General features: G+C 35.2%; 1 protein-coding gene across 2 annotated transcripts in view; it reads left to right on the top strand.

Moving 5' to 3' along the window:
- Positions 1-25,334, top strand: part of LOC107586946 (tetraspanin-7-like) — a 42,730-nt gene that overhangs the window by 3,017 nt on the left and 14,379 nt on the right. The window contains exon 2 of one of the 2 annotated variants that reach the window (XM_016274509.1): positions 4,599-4,697. In XM_016274509.1, the coding sequence (XP_016129995.1) occupies positions 4,617-4,697 (81 nt within the window). In that variant the 5' untranslated portion in view covers positions 4,599-4,616. Of the gene's footprint in view, positions 1-4,444; positions 4,698-25,334 lie in introns of those variants that run through there. The other variant, XM_016274508.1, reaches the window with a different exon arrangement.

The raw sequence follows: 25,334 nt of genomic DNA, 5'->3' as shown, positions 1-25,334 counted from the left end.
TTTCAAAAGAGTCCATGTTGATATCAAGTTTAATCAAGCATGTGGTCTGGATGGCTTTGCTATGGATAAAAAGCCACAATTCACTCTGTAACTGTGACATTACTGACACTTTTAATATCCTAAATGACTAACAACCAGGTGAAAGCAATGGCATTTTGTACTTAAGTCTTTCCTTATACAATGTGGTTGGATGTTTGTTCTTCATCATAAAACTGACTCACAGCGGTACACACCTGGTGAAATGTTGATAGACTAAGAACCAACACACACACAGGTTTATAAGATATTACAGTCACACCTTAAACTCTGACCTTGAGCAAACAGTCGTCATACTGTTAAACACACATCTTCAGAGAGTCTAAAGGCATGGTCACATTATCCGTTGCTTGGCGAAATTCCTTTGGCGAAATCTAGTCATTCCAATAGGAATGCGTATGATGGGGACTCTGCCAGCGAATAAAAAATGGAATTGCAACTTTTAATCTCACAATTCTTACTTTTTCTCATAATTTTGAGGGGGGAAAAGTAGAAATTGTAAGATATAAGCTCACAATTCGGTTAAAAAAATAATTGTCAAATGTCAACTCACAATTGCCAGTTTATAACTCACAATTTCAAGATATAAAGTCCAAAATTTTTAGAAGAAAAGACTAAATTTTGATATAGCCTATAGACATGTAGCCCCACCCCTTTTTGTATTCTGGTTGTATTTCCACAGCATAAAGGAAATCTTTCCTTTTTTATGACATCTGCTTCGAACATAATGCTTGAAGTTGAAGTTCAAACACAGATTTCTGACGCAAACAAAACACACAATCTTTACTGGTAAGTTACCAGTAAATTATCATTAAGAGATAATGTGTGAACAGGACCTTTGCAAAAATACCGGTAAGTTCCTTCTGGCAATTTACCGATATGAGAAGTTGAAACATTAGGCCTATCAGTACATTTCTGGTGATGTGTTCTGTGTGAATACTGAACGAGATTACCGATATGAGCACATATCATGTATGAGCACAAGTTCAGAACGCGCTGATGTTAGACGTCTACACTGGGCCAGTCATAACATTCTGACGCAGATTTACTCAGAGCTGTTTATGGACGTTAAAGGGGCCATGTGATTTTGCTAAATAGAACATTATTTTGTGTATTTGGTGTAATGAAATTGTATAATTGAAAATTATTATGCGGTTTAAGGTTACACATACTGTACATTATTGTTTCTCCTCTATGCCCCGCCTTTCTGAAACGCGTTGTTTTTTACAAAGCTCATCGGTCTGAAAAGCGAGGTGTGCTGTGATTGGCCAGCTATCCAGTGTGTTGTGATTGGCCGAATACCTCAAGCGTGTGACCAAAATGTTATGCCCACAAAGGAGCAGCCGGCGGGCTTGCAGCAACCACATGTGACAACCCCGGGCTGGACTCCGCTTCGTCAGTTGATGTATTTCCTCAGTGACCAGCACGGGTCAGCTCTATGCATGACGAAGTGGATATCGTCCTCTTTTGGAAGACCAAACAGAGTAGTTTTGCTTTCACAACGAAACACACAGCGCCTTCACAACATGGCGGCGGCAACAACAATATTACAGCGAGAATAAAAGTTACGCCTTCTTTCTTTGCGTGAACATTTGGGCGGCGTTATACAAATCTTCCCACATCGTGACGTGAGTAGGCTTGGTTGACTCTTAACTTTTATAAAGAATATCTCTTTGGATAAGAGTCTTTAGTCTTTGCAACTTTACAGATCTTCTTTACGCACCAAGAGCTTGTAACACTGCAAAGAGAAAGGAAAAATTGAAATTGCATCATATGACCCCTTTAAAGAAATGTCTAAAGTCCTCTAACACGATTTTTCTGGGCCAAAAGAAGCTGCATAAATGTGAACGTTTGACACAAAAATGAAAACACTGACCAAGTTTATGCCTCCATGTTTACAAACACAACACCGCCGTTTAGAGGTTATTTCCAGTAAATTATGTGACAGAATTGACCATATGCACGATTACTTCCTGGTTTTAGATAAGCCAGGTCAGTCATTTCCGGTCAGCTGTACTGTGCCTTTTTCTGTTTACCGGTAAAGTCGTTCCACTAATTTTACAGCAATTCCCTGTATTTCTGTGTGAAAGGGGCTTATATCTCGCAATAATCTCAGAATTGCAATGCATTTTATTCCGTGATGGAACGGCCAGGGCTTCCATACACCATGCTCATCTGTTCAAATTGGTGACGCAATTCAAATATAGCGGGTCACTCACGCAAATTTGCCGTAAAGACCAACAGAAATCTGCTTGGTTTAGACTTCTGTGTAAGCACTGCTTCGTATAATGGACCTTGTGACCACACCTTAAAATGTTGTAAATAGATTAATCTATAGATTTATTTATTATATTCAGTGGCGTCAAACACCAGCGGCAGCTGCGATTTGACGCCCTGATCATGAGTGCTGTGGGGTCGTTCATTGTATAGGTTCATTTAGGGTGTTACTAGTGGGGTCAGGTCACATGGTGAGTGAGTGTGAACCGACTCAGGTCTTCTTCACACACGGCTCGAGCACGAGGTGACAGCAGCTGTGTTGTGGTTGTGCTCGCCTCCATCGGCCTGCTGTAATTGCTGAGAGTTGAGTCTCACTACACTGGCTCCTGGATAGGTTGCAAATTTGGAGTGCCAAATATAGCACGACTGCGTGCTAAAACTGGAGCTGAACTGTGAACTTATTTCACACTAGACTGAAGGATCACATGAGGTTTCTACTGAGAGAAAGAGGATGAGACCTTGACTTGGAAGTAATAATCTTGTTTACCATTATTTTATGTGTAATTTCGAACTTTTCTAATCTGAAACTTTTTTAGCACCGTTATAAATGACGCCCATAATAATCAATACTTTAACACTTTAATTAGGCTATGTGACCACACCTTAAAATGTTGTAAATAGATTAATCTATAGATTTATTTATTATATTCAGTGGCGTCAAACACCAGCGGCAGCTGCGATTTGACGCCCTGATCATGAGTGCTGTGGGGTCGTTCATTGTATAGGTTCATTTAGGGTGTTAATAGTGGGGTCAGGTCACATGGTGAGTGAGTGTGAACCGACTCAGGTCTTCTTCACACACGGCTCGAGCACGAGGTGACAGCAGCTGTGTTGTGGTTGTGCTCGCCTCCATCGGCCTGCTGTAATTGCTGAGAGTTGAGTCTCACTACACTGGCTCCTCGATAGGTTGCAAATTTGGAGTGCCAAATATAGCACGACTGCGTGCTAAAACTGGAGCTGAACTGTGAACTTATTTCACACTAGACTGAAGGATCACATGAGGTTTCTACTGAGAGAAAGAGGATGAGACGTTGACTTGGAAGTAATAATCTTGTTTACAATTATTTTATGTGTAATTTCGAACTTTTCTAATCTGAAACTTTTTTAGCTTAACTTTTATAAATGGCGCCCATAATAATCAATACTTTAACACTTTAATTAGGCTCATATTGATTTCTATCTATCTATCTATCTATCTATCTATCTATCTATCTATCTATCTATCTATCTATCTATCTATCTATCTATCTATCTATCTATCTATCTATCTATCTGTCTGTCTGTCTGTCTGTCTGTATGTACAGAGTTGGGGAAAGTTACTTTTAAAAGTAATGCATTACAATATTGCGTTACTCCATAAAAAAGTAACTAATTACGTTACTTAATTACTTTTTATGGAAAGTAATGCGTTATGTAACTTTTGCGTTACTTTTTAAATCTGGACAAAAAAGTAACTTGCGTTACTTATTTGAAAAAGTAACTCAGATATTCTCTTGTAAATTAAAGAGTAATGCGTTAAGTTACTAGTTATTTGAAAAAAGTAATCTGATTACGTAACTCGCGTTACTTATCATCATCTAATATAGAAAAGAATCACAGCTTTATTAGTTTTCAATAAACCTACAACTTCTGTATTTCATTTTTCAATTCATTTGATGTAAAGTCAAGCAAGAACAGACATAAAAATATGAAAGAAAGAAAGAAATCATCAATCAACTCAAACACTTTTTATTTATGACACCAAGGTGTTACATTAGGCCTATGAGAGTTTTGTTAGTTTTGAATACGCTTATAGAATTGATGTAGCCTAGTCATTTGTATGAAAAGTCAAGGAAGGACAGAAAGTATAATAAATGCTAATTAAATTAAACAAATGCTAATTCTGTAGTGTAAAAAAAGTGTAATTTTATTTATATCAAAGGTTAAATGTGAGCAAAATTGACATTTCATAGCCTATAACAATGCTTACAAAACAAAAAAGGGCAGATTCAATTACATGTTTTTGTTACATTTACAGTGTTCATTTTTTTCATCACTTTCTCACTGACGCAAAGGCCCCTGCCTCACCTTTAGCGCAACTGTCGTCGCTGTCATGTGACGTCCAGCAGAGGGCGTCGCGTCTCGAGGGCGGGGATTGAACGTCCCCCTCTCTTCCTCTGATTGGCCAGCAGGGGGTCTGACGGAGCGGGGCGGGTCCTTCGCGTGGTATCTCGCCCTCTGATTGGCCAGGCGCGTCTAGAGTGACTGGAGCGCAGCGGCGGAGGCGCAGCGGAGAATCACAGCAGCACAAACCCACTGCGCTCATGGCATCAAGGAGAATGGAGACCAAACCAGTCATTACCTGCCTCAAAACGCTCCTCATCGTCTATTCCTTCGTGTTCTGGGTGAGTGACCCTCATTCATTAGCGTTTTTGAGCGTTTAATGTTTCTGCGGCATGTTATGAAGCATTTAAATGGATTTGTTATCATAATAAGGCGTTTGTTGCAGTATTGCGCCACTGGAAAACAAGTGCATCTCCATCATGGCAGGGCTGGACCATATTCATATTCTGATCAAGAATATGATAAACAATGTGCATTTCAAGGCAAATGATGAAAATGATTAAAAACGCTGTTTTTTGAGACGCAAAATGAGATGTTCATGATGATGTTGGTCATTATTCATAATTCATTTATAGAAATGTTTAAATAAGTACATTTGCAGAACATTATTCCTGATGAATTGAATATGAATGTCCAAAAATGGACACATACACAACATTCTAAATTGTTAATTGAGTATCAATGTTCAAATATGAGCATATCCTGGACATTATTAATTATAATTTTAACATTAATGCCAAAATATAGACATATGCCGAATATGATGGACCATAAATTGAAAGTTCATGTCTAAACATGGACATTTGCTGAGTATGATTGACTGAATCTGAACACACAAGCATTTAAATTATAAATTGAACATTAATGTCCAAATATGGACACTGGACAGCTTCTAGAAATGTAGGTTTATTAGGGTTGCAGTGAGCTTCATCTCTGTCATATGAAGCAAACCTCTGCGTCCTCATCTTTAGTAATGAATGTGATGGTTTCTGTCTGTTGAAAGTCATTTGAATAGTAACGGTTAACTGTGACATGATGGCACCGCCCCGGTACCACTGTAGTATATGTGTGTAAAGACTGATCCAACTGTCATTTGGTTTGATTTTTTTGTTTTAGTATTATAAACATTAATAGTAACACTTGATAATATAACTTTCAGAAATGTGTATAAGAACTATTACCTATTAGGTAACTACTATTCACATTTCTTGAATAGACATTCTTGGTTCTGCTCAAAAACCACCCATTTAGACTGGAAGAGATGGTCTGACTGACATGTGAAGCGTCCAAGCACAGTTTTTAAAAAAGGGTTCCTTGTCAATTAAGGGAGGATTTCTTAATTATGTGATGCAACAATTAAAAACCAGCTTTCAAAGATTTGATGCTACTAACCTTGCAAACTTTGGCAAATCCGATAAACAGACTAAGGCTGGGACTGGATACTTTGATTTATAGGCTATATTTGCATACGTACATTTTTGTATGCATGTTGAATCTGTTCATTGTTACGTAATGTTTGTTGATGACTAGCTAATGCAAGATATTCTAAAGTGTTTTTGCAATAGTTTTGTAGGCAAAGAAAGGCAGTAGCCTGAAGAAGTTATTTGTTAAGAATTAGATAAATATTCCATTTGATCATTAATTATTCAGAAGAAATGGGGAAAAAAGGGCCAAATGTGCCAAGTAATTGAGCACATGTTCTATTTGATGTGATTACTAAGTGATGAATTACTGTACATTTGACACGATTCATTAAAATCATCTGCAAGCCAATTTGACCTCAGATATCAATTTAAAATCTAATGCGATTTTAACTAGAATACAACCAAATATTCAAGAAATGTCGAATGTTTAGGAATTTTTAAAAACCCATAGCGATCTGAATATTTGAGGATTAGCCTATCTGAGGGAATTTTGCAGTGACTGATTATATTGCTTTGATTTTTCTTGATTGAGTCCTTTGCGATATTTTCAGGTTCATAGAAGTGTGCATAGATTGCATTATTTTTTGGGCTTCGAATGACTCTTCGAATGGCGACTCTCATATAGTCAGACAATAATGATGCATAATGGGAAATTCCAGAAACGATCCTTGAAGCGGCTGTCAAAATCGACATATTGCACTCTGTGTGTATCTGATTGTACGTGTTTTGAGCTGAAGACGTGTTTCTTCCCAGGAATCTGGGCTTCAGATCTCATGTAGGGCAACACTAGGGCTGTGCAATATATGAGCATTATCGTATCGCATATCGAATATCGCATTATTTAATGAGTTATCGCATATCACATTTTTCTTCAATATCGCACAGCCCTAGTCAACACCCTGGGTTTGAGTTAGTAGGAAACCGTCTCCATCACATTTCCTTCTGTGCTCACTGGAGCTTCAGTAATGCAGTGTGGCACATTCGCCACCAACCAATGACTGTTTAGCTCTCTGTCCATCTGTAATCCCACTCGGCACAGTGATCCAGTGCCTGACCCAAATCTAGGCCATTTGGACCGTAACGCAGTGCATTTCTACTGTAGACCTCCGAGTAGATGCCGTATTTATTTGACAAAAACAATACATCGACTTCTGCCTCTCATAGCTTCATTTTCATTCAGGTTAAATGTGATCTAGAACATCTAAAATGGTTTAATCAAGAAGCATACTCATAGGAGTGAATTTGCGAAACAATATCACAAGTAGTATTTTAGCGCAAACCCACTTGAATATAATGTGTCATTTACATTGTTGATGTTGAATTCTGCCTCTCGTAGCTTTGTTTTCATTCAATTAAATTAAATATGGTCTAAAATGTAAAACTCATAGGAAAACATTTTAGCACTTTCTCAAGTAGTACTTAAGCGTGAACCATTATAAACAGACATAAACTGAATTGTGAGTCATTCATAAATAAGACTATTTACGAAAGACTGGCAATTCAGTTGATTTCTGAGTTAAATGCTCTGAAATAGCATATTTTTATTGACTATTTGTCGTTTTTCATCATAAATACGCCTCCTTATTTTCTATATAATTGCGCAATTTGGCTAACGCAGTAATTTTTGGTTTAAATGAGACATTTATGTACATTTCCTAGTAATAATGACTAAAATATAGGGATGTAACAATTCACTCAACTCACGATTCGATTCGATTCACAATTCGATTCGATTTATGATTTAAATTTTTTTTTTACAAAATGAGATTTAAGACAAATTATAAATTAAATGTGTCCTTTTATTATTGCTTGGACGAAATGATGCACATTTCTTTGTGAAATTGATATATAACACTATAATAATATACTAATATAGCACTTGCATATTATTGCTCTTTTGTTGGTTTTGATTGTTTCTGTTGTCCTCATTTGTAAGTCGCTTTGGATAAAAGCGTCTGCTAAATGACAAAATTTAAATATAATGTAAATGTATATAACAAAACTAAATTGAAATTTTAAAACAAGCCCCAAATCAAATAAATAACAAATAATAATAATAAAATAAATCTCTTCATATAAACAAAATAAGGCTTTGTCTGTGCTCTTTCCATTTAAAATTAGAGGCAACCACTGCATTTTAATCATGATCCAAACAAAGATGCAGCATACATGCAACATTAGCAGTTTTTAATCTAAATTAGATTGTATAATTTCGAAATTTAAAGCAGAAACAGACTGGTTTGAGTTCAGTTTTGTGAAACTATAGATAAAAAAATATCTGCATGAAACAGAAACAGCAGACGAGCTGAATGAGACGCAGATTCACTCTCTGCCAGCAGGTGGCGCTTAAAGCGTTTCCTTGGTTTCCGCTGTGAACAAAGCAGCGCTGCACTTATGAACTTTAATATGTATTATACGCATGATTAAAATAAAAAATACCATCTAAACTTTTCTAAAGACAGCAAGTTCCGTCTGCTAAATGACAAAATTTAAATATAATGTAAATGTATATAACAAAACTAAATTGAAATTTTAAAACAAGCCCCAAATCAAATAAATAACAAATAATAATAATAAAATAAATCTCTTCATATAAACAAAATAAGGCTTTGTCTGTGCTCTTTCCATTTAAAATTAGAGGCAACCACTGCATTTTAATCATGATCCAAACAAAGATGCAGCATACATGCAACATTAGCAGTTTTTAATCTAAATTAGATTGTATAATTTCGAAATTTAAAGCAGAAACAGACTGGTTTGAGTTCAGTTTTGTGAAACTATAGATAAAAAAATATCTGCATGAAACAGAAACAGCAGACGAGCTGAATGAGACGCAGATTCACTCTCTGCCAGCAGGTGGCGCTTAAAGCGTTTCCTTGGTTTCCGCTGTGAACAAAGCAGCGCTGCACTTATGAACTTTAATATGTATTATACGCATGATTAAAATAAAAAATACCATCTAAACTTTTCTAAAGACAGCAAGTTCCCCTCAGACATACATTCATATAAACTCCTGCCCCTAATTGAATCGCGATTGTTTAGCATCTCAATCGATTTGAATCGTCACATATTTTAATCGATTTTCAACCGGCTCGTGGTTAATCATTACATCCCTACTAAAATATGATCTAAAATATCTATTATGACTAAAGTTTGAACTGTCTGAACAGTTTAATCAAGAATCAAGCTCTATTTATTTAGCATTTAGCATTTTCACAAGTAGTAGCTATTTCTGCACAAACCCTTGTCTAGGGCTGCACGATTAATCAAATGCGATTGTCATGCACATTTTGTTAAAAAAGCTGGTTCTGTAATCAGCAGGAAATCATCATCACATGCTTTCAGATGGAGCAGAATTTACTACACATAGCCATAGTTCACTGACAAGTTACGCAAAAAAATCGCAGACGATTTTATTGCGCGATTCTGAAATCGTTCACGATAATGACAGCTGTTTGCATAGCTTCTCAGTGAACTACGGCTCTGTGAAGTAAATGCTGCTCCATCTGAAAGCATGTGAAAATACCACATTTAATAACATATTTTTACTCCAAACTCACTTCATAACGTCAGTCGAGTGTTTGAAATAAATCCTTCTGTGAGATGATGTGGCTTCTTACACAGAATAAGACGCAACATATTTCATATTATTTAAGCAGTGATAAAGGCATTGCATTATAAATATACTTTATTTTAATGAAATAATAAGAACTAAGATAAACCGTATATTGCCATAGTGGTGTGTTTATTAGTCACGTTGAATCAACGAAAGCAGTTGAATCTTCTGTTTATTCAGCTGCAGCGCTAGGCATTTTCTGGGTTTCTTCTGCGAGGCATATTTGGAGTTTCAGCGCGAGAGCACCCTCTGGCCTTTGGATGGAGATTTACTGCTGATCACAGAACCGTGCTTCACTGAAAGATACGCATGACAATCGCAGCTTCTGTCTAATTGCGATCTTGATTCCATTTCGATTTATCGTGCAGCCCTACCCTTGTCTCTTATTTACAAACAACTCACAAATGAGTTTACCTCCGAATTGAATGCAGTAAAATAACATTATTACGAAGTAATTGTAATTTTTTTCAGCATGAAAATGCCTCCTTATTTTCACGCTATATAATTGCATGATTTAGGCAATATATTTTTGCCACTTTTCAAAGAGGCGATCGAGGTGCAATCAAACTTGAAAGCAAATTCTTTAAACAATTTAGCAATTTCGCAAGTAGACTTTCAGCACAAACCCTTGTGTCTTATTTACAAATGACTAACAATTGAGTTTATCTCTTCTGTAAATGTGCTGAAATAGTATATTTTTAGCACTAATAGGCTTCCTTATTTTAACGCTATATAATTGCGCAATTTGGGTAAAAAAATTTTTTTCCTAATAATTATGGCAGCAGTAATTCATCAAATTAGTTATCTGGAATATATATGAAACATATCCAGATACATGTGCATTTAAGTGCACTTTGATTATTAAAACAGACGAATCAGTATCGTTTGGTTAGATGTATGGCTGGTTGATTGATTCACTTGTGTTTTTTTGTAATTTTTTTGTGTTTGTTGTACTTTTATCCAAAGCAACTTGTAACTGAGGTAGATTTCATAATCATTTTGTATTCATTCTTTCAAATAATGTTAAAATGGAATAATTATGCCGTTTAAAATAAAATTTGAAGGTTTCAAATTTGCAGTTAGCATCACTAAACTGAATTGTGCACTTGCAGAACAGCTAAACACAAATGAGCTTTGAAACTCACATTGTGTTGAAACAGCGAGCGAGGGCGTAATTGAAGCGAGATGTGAAGATAGAGGCAGAAATTAGATAGAGTGCATGTGAGTGACAAATGAAAATGGAGTTGGTGTTGTTTCTCCATCCTCCCATCAGCTGTTCTGGACCTGTTGGGTTCATTCTGTTCGTCTTAACGCAGACAGACGGAGCGCCGTGTGTCCTGCTGTCGACCCTCACAAACACGTTCACACTCTCTGTTCCCCCAGAGGCAGATGGGAACAGACCAACAGGGCTGAAAAAAGACAGGCCGAACATGAGGCAGATGAGACCGGTGCCTGTTGCTTTGAACGAAGTAACTAGTGCATTTCACACCCAGCCAGTTTAGATTGTATTTCACATGTTAACATGCTGCTATTTGTGGAGAAGAACTAACACCTTGAGTTAACCAGACACGAAGCAACACGTTTCCAGCGTTTCCAACACTGTTCTCACTGGAAGGAAAAATGCTTTAAAGTAACACAGCTAATCATAACATGTTTGATGGTAATGTTACGTTCACGTCATGTTGGAATTAACCTAATTGCTAGTTTCCAACTAGTAAAAAACAATTAGGCTATGGCAAACTCATGATTACAAGTTGGAAAGTTGTTGGGCTTCAGCTTCACAAGTTAAAGGTAGTTATTTGGCTAATTCTACATATTCTGTTTGATATGTTGTTTTTTACAGGCAATGTTATGTGGTGTGTTTTCTTAGTGTATTTATTATGTGAAGTTGGAATTTGGACCAAAGTGATTTTTATTGTGGGCAGTAAAAATTGAAAACAAACGGCACAAATTTGTGTCACTTGTCGCTCTTAACTGTATTTATGTAGATTTATAGCAAATTAAAACTATTTACAGCTCATTTTATTGCTACTTTGTGGTGTAAAAATAAAGGTTCAAAAACGTTTTTTCACAGTGATGCCATAAAATAACCATTCTTTGGTTCTCAAAAGAACCTTTCAGTGAACAGTTCTTAAAAGAACCATTTATTTTCTAAATGTGAAGAACCTTTTAATAATCGAAAGAATGTTTTTTCACTATAAAGAACTTTAATGTTAAAAAAGGTTCCGTGGATGTTAAAGGTTTTTAATGAAATCATCGATACCATTGAATAACCCTTATTTTTATGAGTACATGAAGAAACTAACATCCATAGAAGCTTTCCAAAGAACAAAAAAGTTCTTTATAGTGGAAAAACATTCTTCAGATTATGTTCTTCACACCCCTCTTTTAAAACCCTATTTATAGTTAATATATAGACTAGGGCTGCAAAACGATTAGTCTCAAATAAATAAAAGTTTATGTTTAGGCCTCCATACTATATGTGTGTGTACTGTGTATATTATGTATATATGAATACACACACATACATGTATTAAGGAAAAATATGTTAGATTTATATGCAAATGTATTTATATTTATATATAATATAAATTAAATACAAGTGTTTATATACAAATACATATATATATATATTTTAAATATATACATATGTGTGTGTATTTATACATAATAAATGTAAACATAAACTTTTATTTTGAATCGACTAATCGCGACTAATCTTTTTGCAGCCCTAATATAGACATATAGAAATTATGCTTATATGCATATAAACCAACACCCATTGAGAAAAGTTCATCTTTAGTTGTATTTAGATCTAGTTTTCATTTCCTGTATTTTTTTTTTACGTTTTGTGGCCTCCATTCCTTAATAGGGTAAAATTGGGTTCAACTATCTTGTCACCCTTAAGTTAGATGTGTTTACATTGTCAGAAAGGAAATTATACTGCTGATATGGAATACAAGTAATTAAAGGGTGCTACTGGACCTATTTGGCCAACAAGTAATAAATGGTGCCATTTGGAGATTCTTGGGTCGCCCTTCTCTTGACTTATTTTGCTCTTAGCCAGTGTTATTAGCACTGGCAGTCCTGTTCATTACAAGCAGACAATTAAGGGCTCATCTGGTCCGGTTTTCCCAGTAGCCTTTGGTGTTATTATGGAAATGAGAGTGTCGAGCACCACAGTGCTGCTAAGTGATTGTGCTATAGCAGCACGTAGCACAGGTTTTGTTTTTTGTACAGAAATAAGTTTTAACTTTCAAATTATTCACTTTATATTAGCTGCTGTGTTGCATAACTAAGCATGCTAGGAACACCTGAGTTGCAGATTAGCGGTTAGCAAGCATGTTGTCACACTAAGCCAATGAGAAGCAAATGTAAGTCTATTATTTCCTCATCCTGGATTTAAAATTGTGAGCAGTGCTAGCCTGTAAAAAAAAAATGCTAGTGTGTTATTGTCAGGATCATGGACCTGTTTTGTCGTGTTTTGCCCCTGTTTTCCTTTGTTTGGTTATGTTCCTGTCCTCGTTTTAAGATTCTTGCGTGTGCTTTGTTCTGACATGGCGATTAGCAGCTTTACGCTCATGGGGAAAGGTATGCTAAGTGATTGTGCTATAGCAGCACGTAGCACAGGTTTTGTTTTTTGTACAGAAATAAGTTTTAACTTTCAAATTATTCACTTTATATTAGCTGCTGTGTTGCATAACTAAGCATGCTAGGAACACCTGAGTTGCAGATTAGCGGTTAGCAAGCATGTTGTCACACTAAGCCAATGAGAAGCAAATGTAAGTCTATTATTTCCTCATCCTGGATTTAAAATTGTGAGCAGTGCTAGCCTGTAAAAAAAAAATGCTAGTGTGTTATTGTCAGGATCATGGACCTGTCTTGTCGTGTTTTGCCCCTGTTTTCCTTTGTTTGGTTATGTTCCTGTCCTCGTTTAGTCTGATTGTCATATGTGATTCACCTGTGTCTCGTTAATTACCTCGTTTGTGTTATGTATTTAAAGTATAGTCTGCCCCTTGTTTCCTTGTCGGATCTTAAACATCATTGTGCTACGTGTGTCTCCTGGCTACCCTGTTTCCTCCTGTGGATAATTAAAGACTGTTCTGTGTGAAATCCCTCGTTTCCTCGCTCCTTACAGTAGGCAAACCTGACAGTTATGGATGCCTCTTAGAGCATTATGCTAGTGCTATGATCCACTAAATGGTTTTCAGTACATTGCTAAGCAGGTGCTAGAGTGTTTTTGATAGTTCCTGAGTGGTTGCTTACCGATCAAAGACAGAAAGAGACCAGCTAATTCAGTTGTTTTTGTTTCAAGTGTAAACTGAACGCTTTTGCTAATACAGATTTTTCTTGTGAAAATTAAGTTCACTTTAGCATACTTTTTAATAGTGGTCGACCAATATACCGGCAGATATTTGGCATTTTTCAAATATCGGCATCGGCCGATAAGTTTTTCTGTTCGGCCGATGTGTTCAAGGCGGGACTTTTATTTTGACTGCGCTGAGAACGGCAGCGCCTGAGTGCACACCGCTCACATTCTCCCTCTTGTTCGCTGTCGTCGTTCAGTTCTGTCTAATATGAATAGAAGTCTATCTAATAATCAGATAGAACTGTTAAACAAAGGAATTAAAATGTACACAAAGTATTGTAACGATTGCTTTAATATTATTAGTAATAGAAAGGCAAACATTATAATACTTTCTCATTTGCCGTCAGCATTCAGTAAATAAGCATTTATATCATTTAAACAAATCTTTGAATGACTAATGAACATTTAATTTCACAAACCTTGCAGACTTAGTCGAATCTAGTTGAGATCTTGTAAAGCGTGCATTTGTATCCTGCATGATCGCGTGTTCTCTGCGTGATTTTCGATCTGTGCAAATTGAATGCTGACAGGTGGAGAGTTCTGCTTGACTGGAGACACGCGATTGGCAAACTTTAAGCTAGTGATTTCAAATTATGCTGCGCTTTATGCATTTGCCCACTGTCATATTCATGTCATTTTCATTGCGTGCTGTATGTAAAATGAGTGTTACCTTGGCTTTATTTGGAAAAAAAATTTGTATTCCCAATGCTCACAAACTTCACAGAATACTGAGTGCCCTGTTGGTTACAGTGTTTACTTCCTTTTTAATTAGGTTTTTATTAAATATTTATTTGTGAAAATTCTTTGTCTTCTAAAGTAGGCCTATAAGTATGTTTATTTTACACAATTATTTTTAATCCATTTTCAAATGATTTAAAATTTCTTAAATATAAATACAATTATATCGGCCACCCTGCTTTCCAAGATATCGGCATCGGCTGTCAAAAAAACCATATCGTTCGACCACTACTTTTTAAGCACTTATTATGGAAATTTAAAAGAATATGTCGTGCAGACTCAGTTTTTGTTATTTGCAATTATTTGAATTTTAGCATGCTTTTTTGACATACTTAAGTGGATCTTTATTCATATTTTCATAATTCTATTGTTTTTGAAATAAGGTTGAAGTGTACTTAAGTGTGTACTTAGTGTATAAAGGCACAGTCACTAAAGTATACACTTTAAAGTTTACACTTTATTTCAAGGTGTCCTTGTTATAGTGTAATTATTAGGGCAGACTAAATTTCGTTTTTTTTCCCCCAATGGAAGTTGTGGTCCTCATGATTCTGAAGAAAAAACATTAGACAACTAAACAAAATCACATGTAATTTATGAATGAATGATTAAATGACTCACTCAAGATGTACTTGTTTCATTACTGGATGAATCCGCGTTCTTGAAAGAATCTCTTGTGATTCAAAGACAAATACATTTTAACAGCCCCTTTTCGCCACCTACTGGTGTAACAATGTAATCGATAATCTTCATTTTGTCAAATTATTTTCAAAATGTGATTTATAATTTAACAGGTAGGACTTAAGTCTTTATTCATAATTTCATAATTCTATTGTCTTTGGTTAAAAGTGTACTACCGAATGTAGTGACATAGTGAATGTTAAATCTGTACTTAAATGTATACTTAAGTGTGTTCTTAAGAGTGTACCTAAGTGTGTTACAAACAAGTTATTATAGTATACTCTTTTTAAGAACACTTAAGTGACCTTTTTTCTATAATACGGTATTATCCACAAGTTTTAAAAAAAATAAATACTATTAAGATTTGACGTACACTACAAGTGCAATACAATTTAAGTTTTGTTATTCACAAAGGCTATCTTGTTTTAAAAACATATTAAGAAACTACATTTTACAGTGCGTTCATAGCACAACAAATTTATGTAGCGAAGTTTGTTACTTAGAGTATTTGGTGTTAATGAGATGCGACTAAAATAGACGACTTGCCCATTAGCAATAGCGTTCTCATTTCCCTCTCTGTTAAACAGATGCGCTCTAGTTGAAGGCCAAAATTCACTGTCTTTTATTTCAAAGAGGTATTCGTTTCTGTCTGTTTTTGCTTTCATTTTATCCATTTTATCTATCCACACATCCGTCCATCGTTTCCCACTAACCACCAAATACACAGTCAATTTAGCCTTGGACAGATTGCTCTGATTTAAGCTGGCGACGGCCTCCATTTCCCTGTTAGTTGACTCTCTGAATAATGAGACAGACCTTTCGGTGTCATAGAGACGCTGACTCTCGCCGGCCGTTTTACGCCAACTCTGATCTAACATTTCTCGGAAACGGTGCGGGAGAGAATGAGGCTGAAAGGCCAGCGCCTCTGACAGCTGTAGACGGCCATTAAACGTGCGGACGGCCCGTCTAACCAACCCTCTCAGAACAAACAGCACTTATCGACGAGCCACACTGGATCATGATGATGTATGGCCCTCTAATGGCTGAGAGAGAGAGAGAGAGCACAACGGCGTGGAAGACAAGGGAAAATTACCGGCTCAGTCTGAGCTGACACAATTCAGGACTGCGTATGACAACACCCTTAGGAAGAAGGGAAGAAAACAAGCAGGATAATATGGCAGGATTTTGTTTGACTATTTTACTATCTTTTTGGGTTTAAAATTGAGCACTGGACTGTTTCTCATGCACTGGAAAGATTTGAAACTGTACTATATAGGGAAGGTCAGCAAAAATGAGTGATTTTATCTAGGTCTACTGTGCATTGTGAATGAAAGGAGATTTCAAACCGGGGGCTGCAAGGTGCTCACAAAATGTAAAAATGTAAATATTTTTATTGTCATTTAATATTAAGGGATTTCAGACAAAAATATGTTTTCAAATAAGGGTTTAAAAGGGATTCACAAAAAAAAAATTAATAATAATAATGAAAGGGTTTTTTGAACAGCTATGAGGACCATAGGGGGTTCACAAAATTTTGACTTTATTAAAAATAATTTTTGAAACGGGTTTAAAAAATATTATCTAATAAAAGGGCTTTTTCAAACAGGGTGTCACAAGTGGTTCACTTTTTTATTGTTATTTAATAAAAATTGTTTTCAAATGGGTTTGGAGGGGGTTCACAAACAAAAAATTTTACTTTTTATTTTTATTTAATAAAAGAGTTTACAAACAAGTGACCACAAAGGATTTACAAAAATGTAGAGCTGCATTATTAATCATTCAAAGATCGTGATATCGATTCAAACACCCAAGCGATCCCATTTTTAAATGACAATGATTCGCCCGTGCCTATTAAACCTTTGAAAAAATCATACCGGAACATTCAAATCTGTGTTCGCACTGCTGCTGACATTTACCATGTTTAGGTTAGATACGGCTTCACAAACAGTCTTTTCTACTACACAGTATTATTTCTGTATTACAGTCATTCATATTATCACAGAAATACTGGGATGAAAGTTTATAATTCAGAAATAGAGCAAATCCCCTTTTGAAAGTAATTGGCGCTTCAAATAACGTTTGTGTCGATTGCATTGTTTGTCACTAGATGGCGAAAAGTGAATGTAAAAAATTTAGCTATTTGTCATTGAATCATTCAAGAGATTCTTTCACAAATTAATTCAAATTAATTAAACACTTTTAAATAGACTGAAGCAATAATATTTTGTCACATTATTTTGTTTAGTTGAGAATCGTGATCTCTATTTGAGACACACAAAAAAAACGTGATTCTCAATTTATCCAGAATCATGTAGCTCTAAAAAATTGTAACTTTTTTTTGTTTTTAGGTATTTATTTATTTATTTTTAATGAAAGGGGTTTTCAAAAAGGATGTGGCAACAACAGTTTTATTAATAAAATAAAAAGTTAATAAAAATATTTTATGTTTTCAAATAGGGGTTCAAAAATATATTTTTTTATTTTTTTTTTTACTTTTTTTAAATGAAAGTATTTTTGAATAGCTATGAGGACAGCAAGGGTTCACAAAATGTGACTCTTATTATTTATTTATTGTTTAAAAAGGTTTTCAAACGGGGTTAAAAGTATTGTTAAATGTGTATTAATTGCAAAAGTATTTTTCAAACAGAGTGATAAAGTAAGTGATAAAATTTTTTTTTTAAATGAATTACATTTATTCGTTTAGCAGCGTTCTCATTTCCCTCTCTGTTAAACAGATGCGCTCTAGTTGAAGGCCAAAATTCACTGTCTTTTATTTCAAAGAGGTATTCGTTTCTGTCTGTTTTTGCTTTCATTTTATCCATTTTATCTATCCACACATCCGTCCATCGTTTCCCACTAACCACCAAATACACAGTCAATTTAGCCTTGGACAGATTGCTCTGATTTAAGCTGGCGACGGCCTCCATTTCCCTGTTAGTTGACTCTCTGAATAATGAGACGGACCTTTCGGTGTCATAGAGACGCTGACTCTCGCCGGCCGTTTTACGCCAACTCTGATCTAACATTTCTCGGAAACGGTGCGGGAGAGAATGAGGCTGAAAGGCCAGCGCCTCTGACAGCTGTAGACGGCCATTAAACGTGCGGACGGCCCGTCTAACCAACCCTCTCAGAACAAACAGCACTTATCGACGAGCCACACTGGATCATGATGATGTATGGCCCTCTAATGGCTGAGAGAGAGAGAGAGAGCACAACGGCGTGGAAGACAAGGGAAAATTACCGGCTCAGTCTGAGCTGACACAATTCAGGACTGCGTATGACAACACCCTTAGGAAGAAGGGAAGAAAACAAGCAGGATAATATGGCAGGATTTTGTTTGACTATTTTACTATCTTTTTGGGTTTAAAATTGAGCACTGGACTGTTTCTCATGCACTGGAAAGATTTGAAACTGTACTATATAGGGAAGGTCAGCAAAAATGAGTGATTTTATCTAGGTCTACTGTGCATTGTGAATGAAAGGAGATTTCAAACCGGGGGCTGCAAGGTGCTCACAAAATGTAAAAATGTAAATATTTTTATTGTCATTTAATATTAAGGGATTTCAGACAAAAATATGTTTTCAAATAAGGGTTTAAAAGGGATTCACAAAAAAAAAATTAATAATAATAATGAAAGGGTTTTTTGAACAGCTATGAGGACCATAGGGGGTTCACAAAATTTTGACTTTATTAAAAATAATTTTTGAAACGGGTTTAAAAAATATTATCTAATAAAAGGGCTTTTTCAAACAGGGTGTCACAAGTGGTTCACTTTTTTATTGTTATTTAATAAAAATTGTTTTCAAATGGGTTTGGAGGGGGTTCACAAACAAAAAATTTTACTTTTTATTTTTATTTAATAAAAGAGTTTACAAACAAGTGACCACAAAGGATTTACAAAAATGTAGAGCTGCATTATTAATCATTCAAAGATCGTGATATCGATTCAAACACCCAAGCGATCCCATTTTTAAATGACAATGATTCGCCCGTGCCTATTAAACCTTTGAAAAAATCATACCGGAACATTCAAATCTGTGTTCGCACTGCTGCTGACATTTACCATGTTTAGGTTAGATACGGCTTCACAAACAGTCTTTTCTACTACACAGTATTATTTCTGTATTACAGTCATTCATATTATCACAGAAATACTGGGATGAAAGTTTATAATTCAGAAATAGAGCAAATCCCCTTTTGAAAGTAATTGGCGCTTCAAATAACGTTTGTGTCGATTGCATTGTTTGTCACTAGATGGCGAAAAGTGAATGTAAAAAATTTAGCTATTTGTCATTGAATCATTCAAGAGATTCTTTCACAAATTAATTCAAATTAATTAAACACTTTTAAATAGACTGAAGCAATAATATTTTGTCACATTATTTTGTTTAGTTGAGAATCGTGATCTCTATTTGAGACACACAAAAAAAACGTGATTCTCAATTTATCCAGAATCATGTAGCTCTAAAAAATTGTAACTTTTTTTTGTTTTTAGGTATTTATTTATTTATTTTTAATGAAAGGGGTTTTCAAAAAGGATGTGGCAACAACAGTTTTATTAATAAAATAAAAAGTTAATAAAAATATTTTATGTTTTCAAATAGGGGTTCAAAAATATATTTTTTTATTTTTTTTTTTACTTTTTTTAAATGAAAGTATTTTTGAATAGCTATGAGGACAGCAAGGGTTCACAAAATGTGACTCTTATTATTTATTTATTGTTTAAAAAGGTTTTCAAACGGGGTTAAAAAGTATTGTTAAATGTGTATTAATTGCAAAAGTATTTTTCAAACAGAGTGATAAAGTAAGTGATAAAATTTTTTTTTAAATGAATTACATTTATTCGTTTAGCAGAAGTTTTTATCCAGATTGACTTACAAATGAGCAATAAAACGTGTTTAAATCATAAAAGTTGTAAAATTCATCACAATCTCTATTCTATTGACAGTCCTAGTTTTTAACAGTAAAACTTTTTTTAAAGACCTAATCATCGTAATCAATAGTAGTTAAAAAAATGTAATTGAAAGTATATGAAGTATATATGAAGTTACAATATTTTAAATGTTAAACAGCAACAACATTTTAATAATTATAATAGTTTCTATAAGTTTTGTTAATTAGTTAAACATTTAGGTAGACTATATATTTTTATATAAAAACAAAATAACAGTTAATACGAATGCTTTAATATGGCAAAGATGACAATCGGTGGATCTTTTCTCATAGATGGATGTCATACAGGAAGTGTCTGACTGCGAGCTCTGTTGTTCTGGGGTCTCTCTGTGTTTGTTGTCCTGGGCCCCCCGTGTGACCAGATGCTTTCCCCAGCTTGATCGTATGAGAGAAAGTGCCACAGCAGCAAACTGTGACACGACACTCAGCTGTGTCCTGTGAGAACAGAAAGAGAGTGTGTGTGTGTGTCACATAAAGGACTAGCGTGATTGTGGTGTCACCTGTTGTTTGGTGTGCGTGCCATTCATGTGTCAAACTCTCACAGCCTGTTGAAAGCGGAAAGAAAAGCATTGTGTATCAGACAGACATCTAGGAGTCAGAGAGGAAGATGTCAGCAGTGCTTCACGCACTATTTACTGTAACTTACATTGTGTGATAAATACGGCATAACGAAATCATCAACTCGGTGTGCTTTTGAAATTGTTTCTTTTTGGACAGTTATGATATGAATGTTGTTATTTGCATTTGATTTATTTAGCTAGTTATGGTGCTGTTTTATTTATGTATTTATTCATGTATGTATGTATCTAGGGGTGTGCGATATGCCGGTAGACATGATTAATCAATAGAATTTTGGACTATTGTCTCTATCGCGGTTACATGCTCACGTGACATTGCTGTGCTTCGTGGTCACGTAAACGTATCGTTTTCATGAATTTTTAAGCATTGTGTTTTAAAAACAAGTGATTTTAAGCCAATGATTTAAGCAAAATCAGCAGCGAAAGAACTCATTTTGCCATATGTGCACGCTGTCTGAGAGACGTGCACAGTTGAAGATGGTGCTTATAGAGCGTGGGAGTACTGAATGAGGTAACGGTATTTTTGCTGCTTAATAGATCTTGAGCAGTTAAATACACACACTTGTATGTCAAAATGCCAATCTTTGCTTGTATTCTCATAAACACAGTAATTTAGGCCTTAAGTGAAAGCAAACAGCTTAGAAAGAAAACACATGTGTAATACAGTATATATGATCCGGGCAGCTCTTAAAGTGACAGCAGTCTAATATTCCTGCTGTCTGTCATTCATGTTAATCAAACAACAAAAGAGAGAAAATCTCTGGCTGCTCTTGACTTAATCACATTTGTAACTTTAATAAGAAGAAAAATATATTTATTTTCCACAGTGAAGAATATGCAGTGTTTTTATACATTTCATTACTTTATACAATGGATGCAGAACTTGATTTTTATTTTATTTTTTAGGCTATTACTAAATTACTCCTATCATGATACAAGATTTTGATCATAACCAAAATCTTTATATTCCTTTTCTTTTACACTTTTTTTTTTTGTACCCCAGTTTGAAAACCCCTGAAATAAATTACTTGCACTCTAAAAAATGCTGGGTTAAAAAGGGACAAACCCAGCTATTGGGTTGTTTTGACACAGCGGTTGGGTTGCTTTGAACCCAACCGCTGTGTCAAAACAACCCAATAGCTGGGGTTGTCCCTTTTTAACCCAGCATTTTTTAGAGTGTATTTATCAAAACTGTAAAAGACTATATTAAATCATTTGTGCATCACATAATTAATAAGCTCTATCTCCGTCTTTCCCAGCCACTTTTTTAAAAGTGAAGACATTAAACAAAAAACAAAAAAAAACACATTTATGAGTGGTGAGATATGAGGTATTGTTTAAATGATGACAGGCCTCACAGGAGCCGGATGTGAATGTCTTGTTTGTTTTGGCATTGATGGGTGGATTGAGATTACAGCGGGTTTTGGGATTCCTGTTGCCATGGATACCGATTTCTCCTACAGCTGGGACGACAGTGGAGAACATTTGTTGTGCTCAACCGTCTCGGAGTTGAAACATGGTAAAAAGTACAGCGCTGTTAGTGCCTGCTGGCTTTAGTTGACTGTGGCTGTTTGTGGGAACTTCCTGCAGTGATAACGTCACATGATCGGGTGACAGTGTGAGTGACAGTATGTTTTTAATGCTCTTAGTGGATTATGAGACTTCTAGATGTGTTTTGTTAATGAAACAGACTGATGGGGTTAGGAAAGTCTAAGATGAAGGCAGATGTGATATTTTGATTGCATTGATTTGGAAATGATAATATGAAGTTTTGGGTTCAACAATGGTTTCAACAACTTGGTGATTTGGACATTAATAGTGTGTAGAAAAAAGATACACCTTCATCTTAATAGAAAGAAAGAAATTAAAGCAAAAATTAAGTTTAAAAATTAAATGTATTTAAATTAATATTTAAGTACAAGTTATATATATATATTTTTTTTTATTTATATATATACTATATACTAAATATAAATATATATATATATATATATATAACCCTTAAATAAAGTACTTATTTATCAAGACTGTAAAAGATTATATTAAATTATTTCAGAATAACCTAAATAATATTTATAAGCTTAGTCTTTGCCATTTTGTGACATGTACTTCTTAGGGCTGTGCGATTAATCGAAATCGTCATAAAATCACGATTTGAGCTTGCGCGATTTCTAAATCGCTTTATAGCATGATTTTCCGTGCCCCAGACCTCCCACAGTATGCTATCCGAACCAATCAGAATGCAGCACGCCTAAATGGAGCACGAGAACAGAACAGACCGGGCGGGCATACAAACGTAACGCCAGGTTCACACACTCCGTCTGTGGTGCGTATTTTGTCCGTGCCCATGTTAACGGATCTGAGCGTTCACACGGTACGCGATTGTGGTCCGGCAGTGCGTTCAGGAGCGGTGCGTCTGCAGCAGTCATGCTGCGATCGTTTCCACACGGAATCTATTTCTGCTGTGCTGCATAGGGATGGGCGTATCGATCCAAAGTATCGATATATCGATACTGACGCGAGTATCGAAAGTATCGGTACTCAAACAAAAAATATCGATACTAAGGTGTGTTTTATTTACCAGTGATTTTGTTAATTTAACAAAAATATAATGCGTACAATATGCATTGAATTGGACGAATAACCTTTGTTGGCGAGTAATTGTGTAGGATATAAATATTTTCCTGCTCAACTGAACACGCAAATGTTGCAAGACAGAACCAATCCATCACAGAGAGCGTTCACTCACTTCTGACAGTGCATTCAAACAGGGCTGCGTTTCCCAAAAGTATCATAAGAAAGCATTAAAGCTTTTGGGAACGGCAGCGCTGAACAATGCTTATCAGAGGACAGAAGAACAGAGTTATTTCACAGTAAACAAACTGAAATTGTAGCCTGCATAGTTTGTGCAATTACAGTTATTTAAATTGAACGTTGAAATATAATATCGATCATGTTCTATTCTATAATGTTAATAGAAATCATACACTGTCAGAATAAAAAGGTTGCATTTTATGCATGCAACAGCCTGTCACTGGCAGTCCCTTATGAAAATGAACCATGGTTTTACTAAAGTGACCATAGTTCAACTGTAGTATTTATAGATTTGAATCATGTGTAAACAAAAAACATATCTGAACCATGTGTAAACAAAAATATAACCTAATAAGTTACTATTAAGGCGTATTGAATGTTAAAATGCGTTTTAAACAAAGTTAAGTGCTTATTATTACCCATTTTACTCTTAGTAATTTAATAATTTAATACATTTCATCATTTAAAGTTTAGTGCAGAAGTATCGAATCGGTATCGATATCGACGAGACTGCCTTGAAAAATATCGGTATCGTATCGAAAACAAAATAAGTGGTATCGCCCAGTGCTGCTTCTGCACCGCATACACATACTGTATACGCACTGCAGACGGAGTACGTGTGAACTTGGCGCAACAAATCTAGTTCAACATCTGAGGCAACGCCACAAAGAGCTTTATGACCAATGCATGGCAAATTGGGATTTTTTTCTTTTTTTCCTGCCATATGTCTATTCTAGAGACATTTTGTTACACCTTTACTTAGTGATTATTTTGCCTTATGTCTGTTCTAGAGATATGTTACAGCTTTTTGATAAAGCTCTAATTGGTTTTCTTTTGAAATATGTTTCAAATTCACACGGAATGCATTAATGACTGTAAAGCATGTCTGTGTGTGTCAAAATTGTGATTAAAATCGAAATCGCGATAGGTTTTTTTTGTCCATAACGCACAGCCCTAGTACTCCTCTGTTACTTGTAATTAGTTTTCACTTTTTTTATATTTAATTTAATTTTAGAAACAACAAGCCATTTTCATATAACACTATATGGTTTTAACAGTTTGTGGTTAGTGATTTTAATGTTTTATTTCATTTAATTTTATTTCAACCTTTTTTCTTTTTTTTTTTTTACAATAATTTGATCCCAGTAAAAAAAAAAAAAACTTGTGACATTTTACTGTTATTATTTATTTTATTATTAAAAACCCTTATATTATTATATAGATATTTTATTTATATATTATAGATATTTCCTCATATACTGTACATGAGCACTAGGTTTACTCCATATCAAACCGCAGATGTGATATTAAACAGGAGATTTTGGATGCAGAGCCTGTAATTGTTCTGGTGCTGTGGTAACACACACACACTTGTTCCTTTTGAGCAGATTCAAGGCCACAGAACAACAGCGGCTTTGATCAGGAATTTGAAATGCAAAGAGCAGGATGGCTTTTCTCCTGCGCTCTCGTTTCCTCTCGCGTCACCTTTTCATCCAAGTGTCTCTCTATGTCCGGTTCTCTCTCTCTCGTACTCGCTCCAGACGCAGAGAAATGGAGTTCCTGTCTGCAGCAGCATCTCTGTCTCTCTGGTTTGATTAGCTTGATGGGTAAAATGTTGTGAACATGCATCGGTTGGTCTGAGGTGTTGATGCGTTTCCTTCTCTCCTGAGGTTTGTTTCCATGTAATTTAAATCCAGTCTTACATAAAAATGAACATTTAGTTCAATTAATAAGCAGATATTTGGCC

This window comes from Sinocyclocheilus grahami, unplaced genomic scaffold, assembly GCF_001515645.1.
Source record: "Sinocyclocheilus grahami isolate Dianchi unplaced genomic scaffold, SAMN03320097.WGS_v1.1 scaffold87.1, whole genome shotgun sequence".
Lineage (NCBI taxonomy): Eukaryota > Metazoa > Chordata > Actinopteri > Cypriniformes > Cyprinidae > Sinocyclocheilus > Sinocyclocheilus grahami.
Note: the sequence above shows the minus strand (reverse complement) of the source record. Positions and strands in the feature narration are given on the sequence as shown.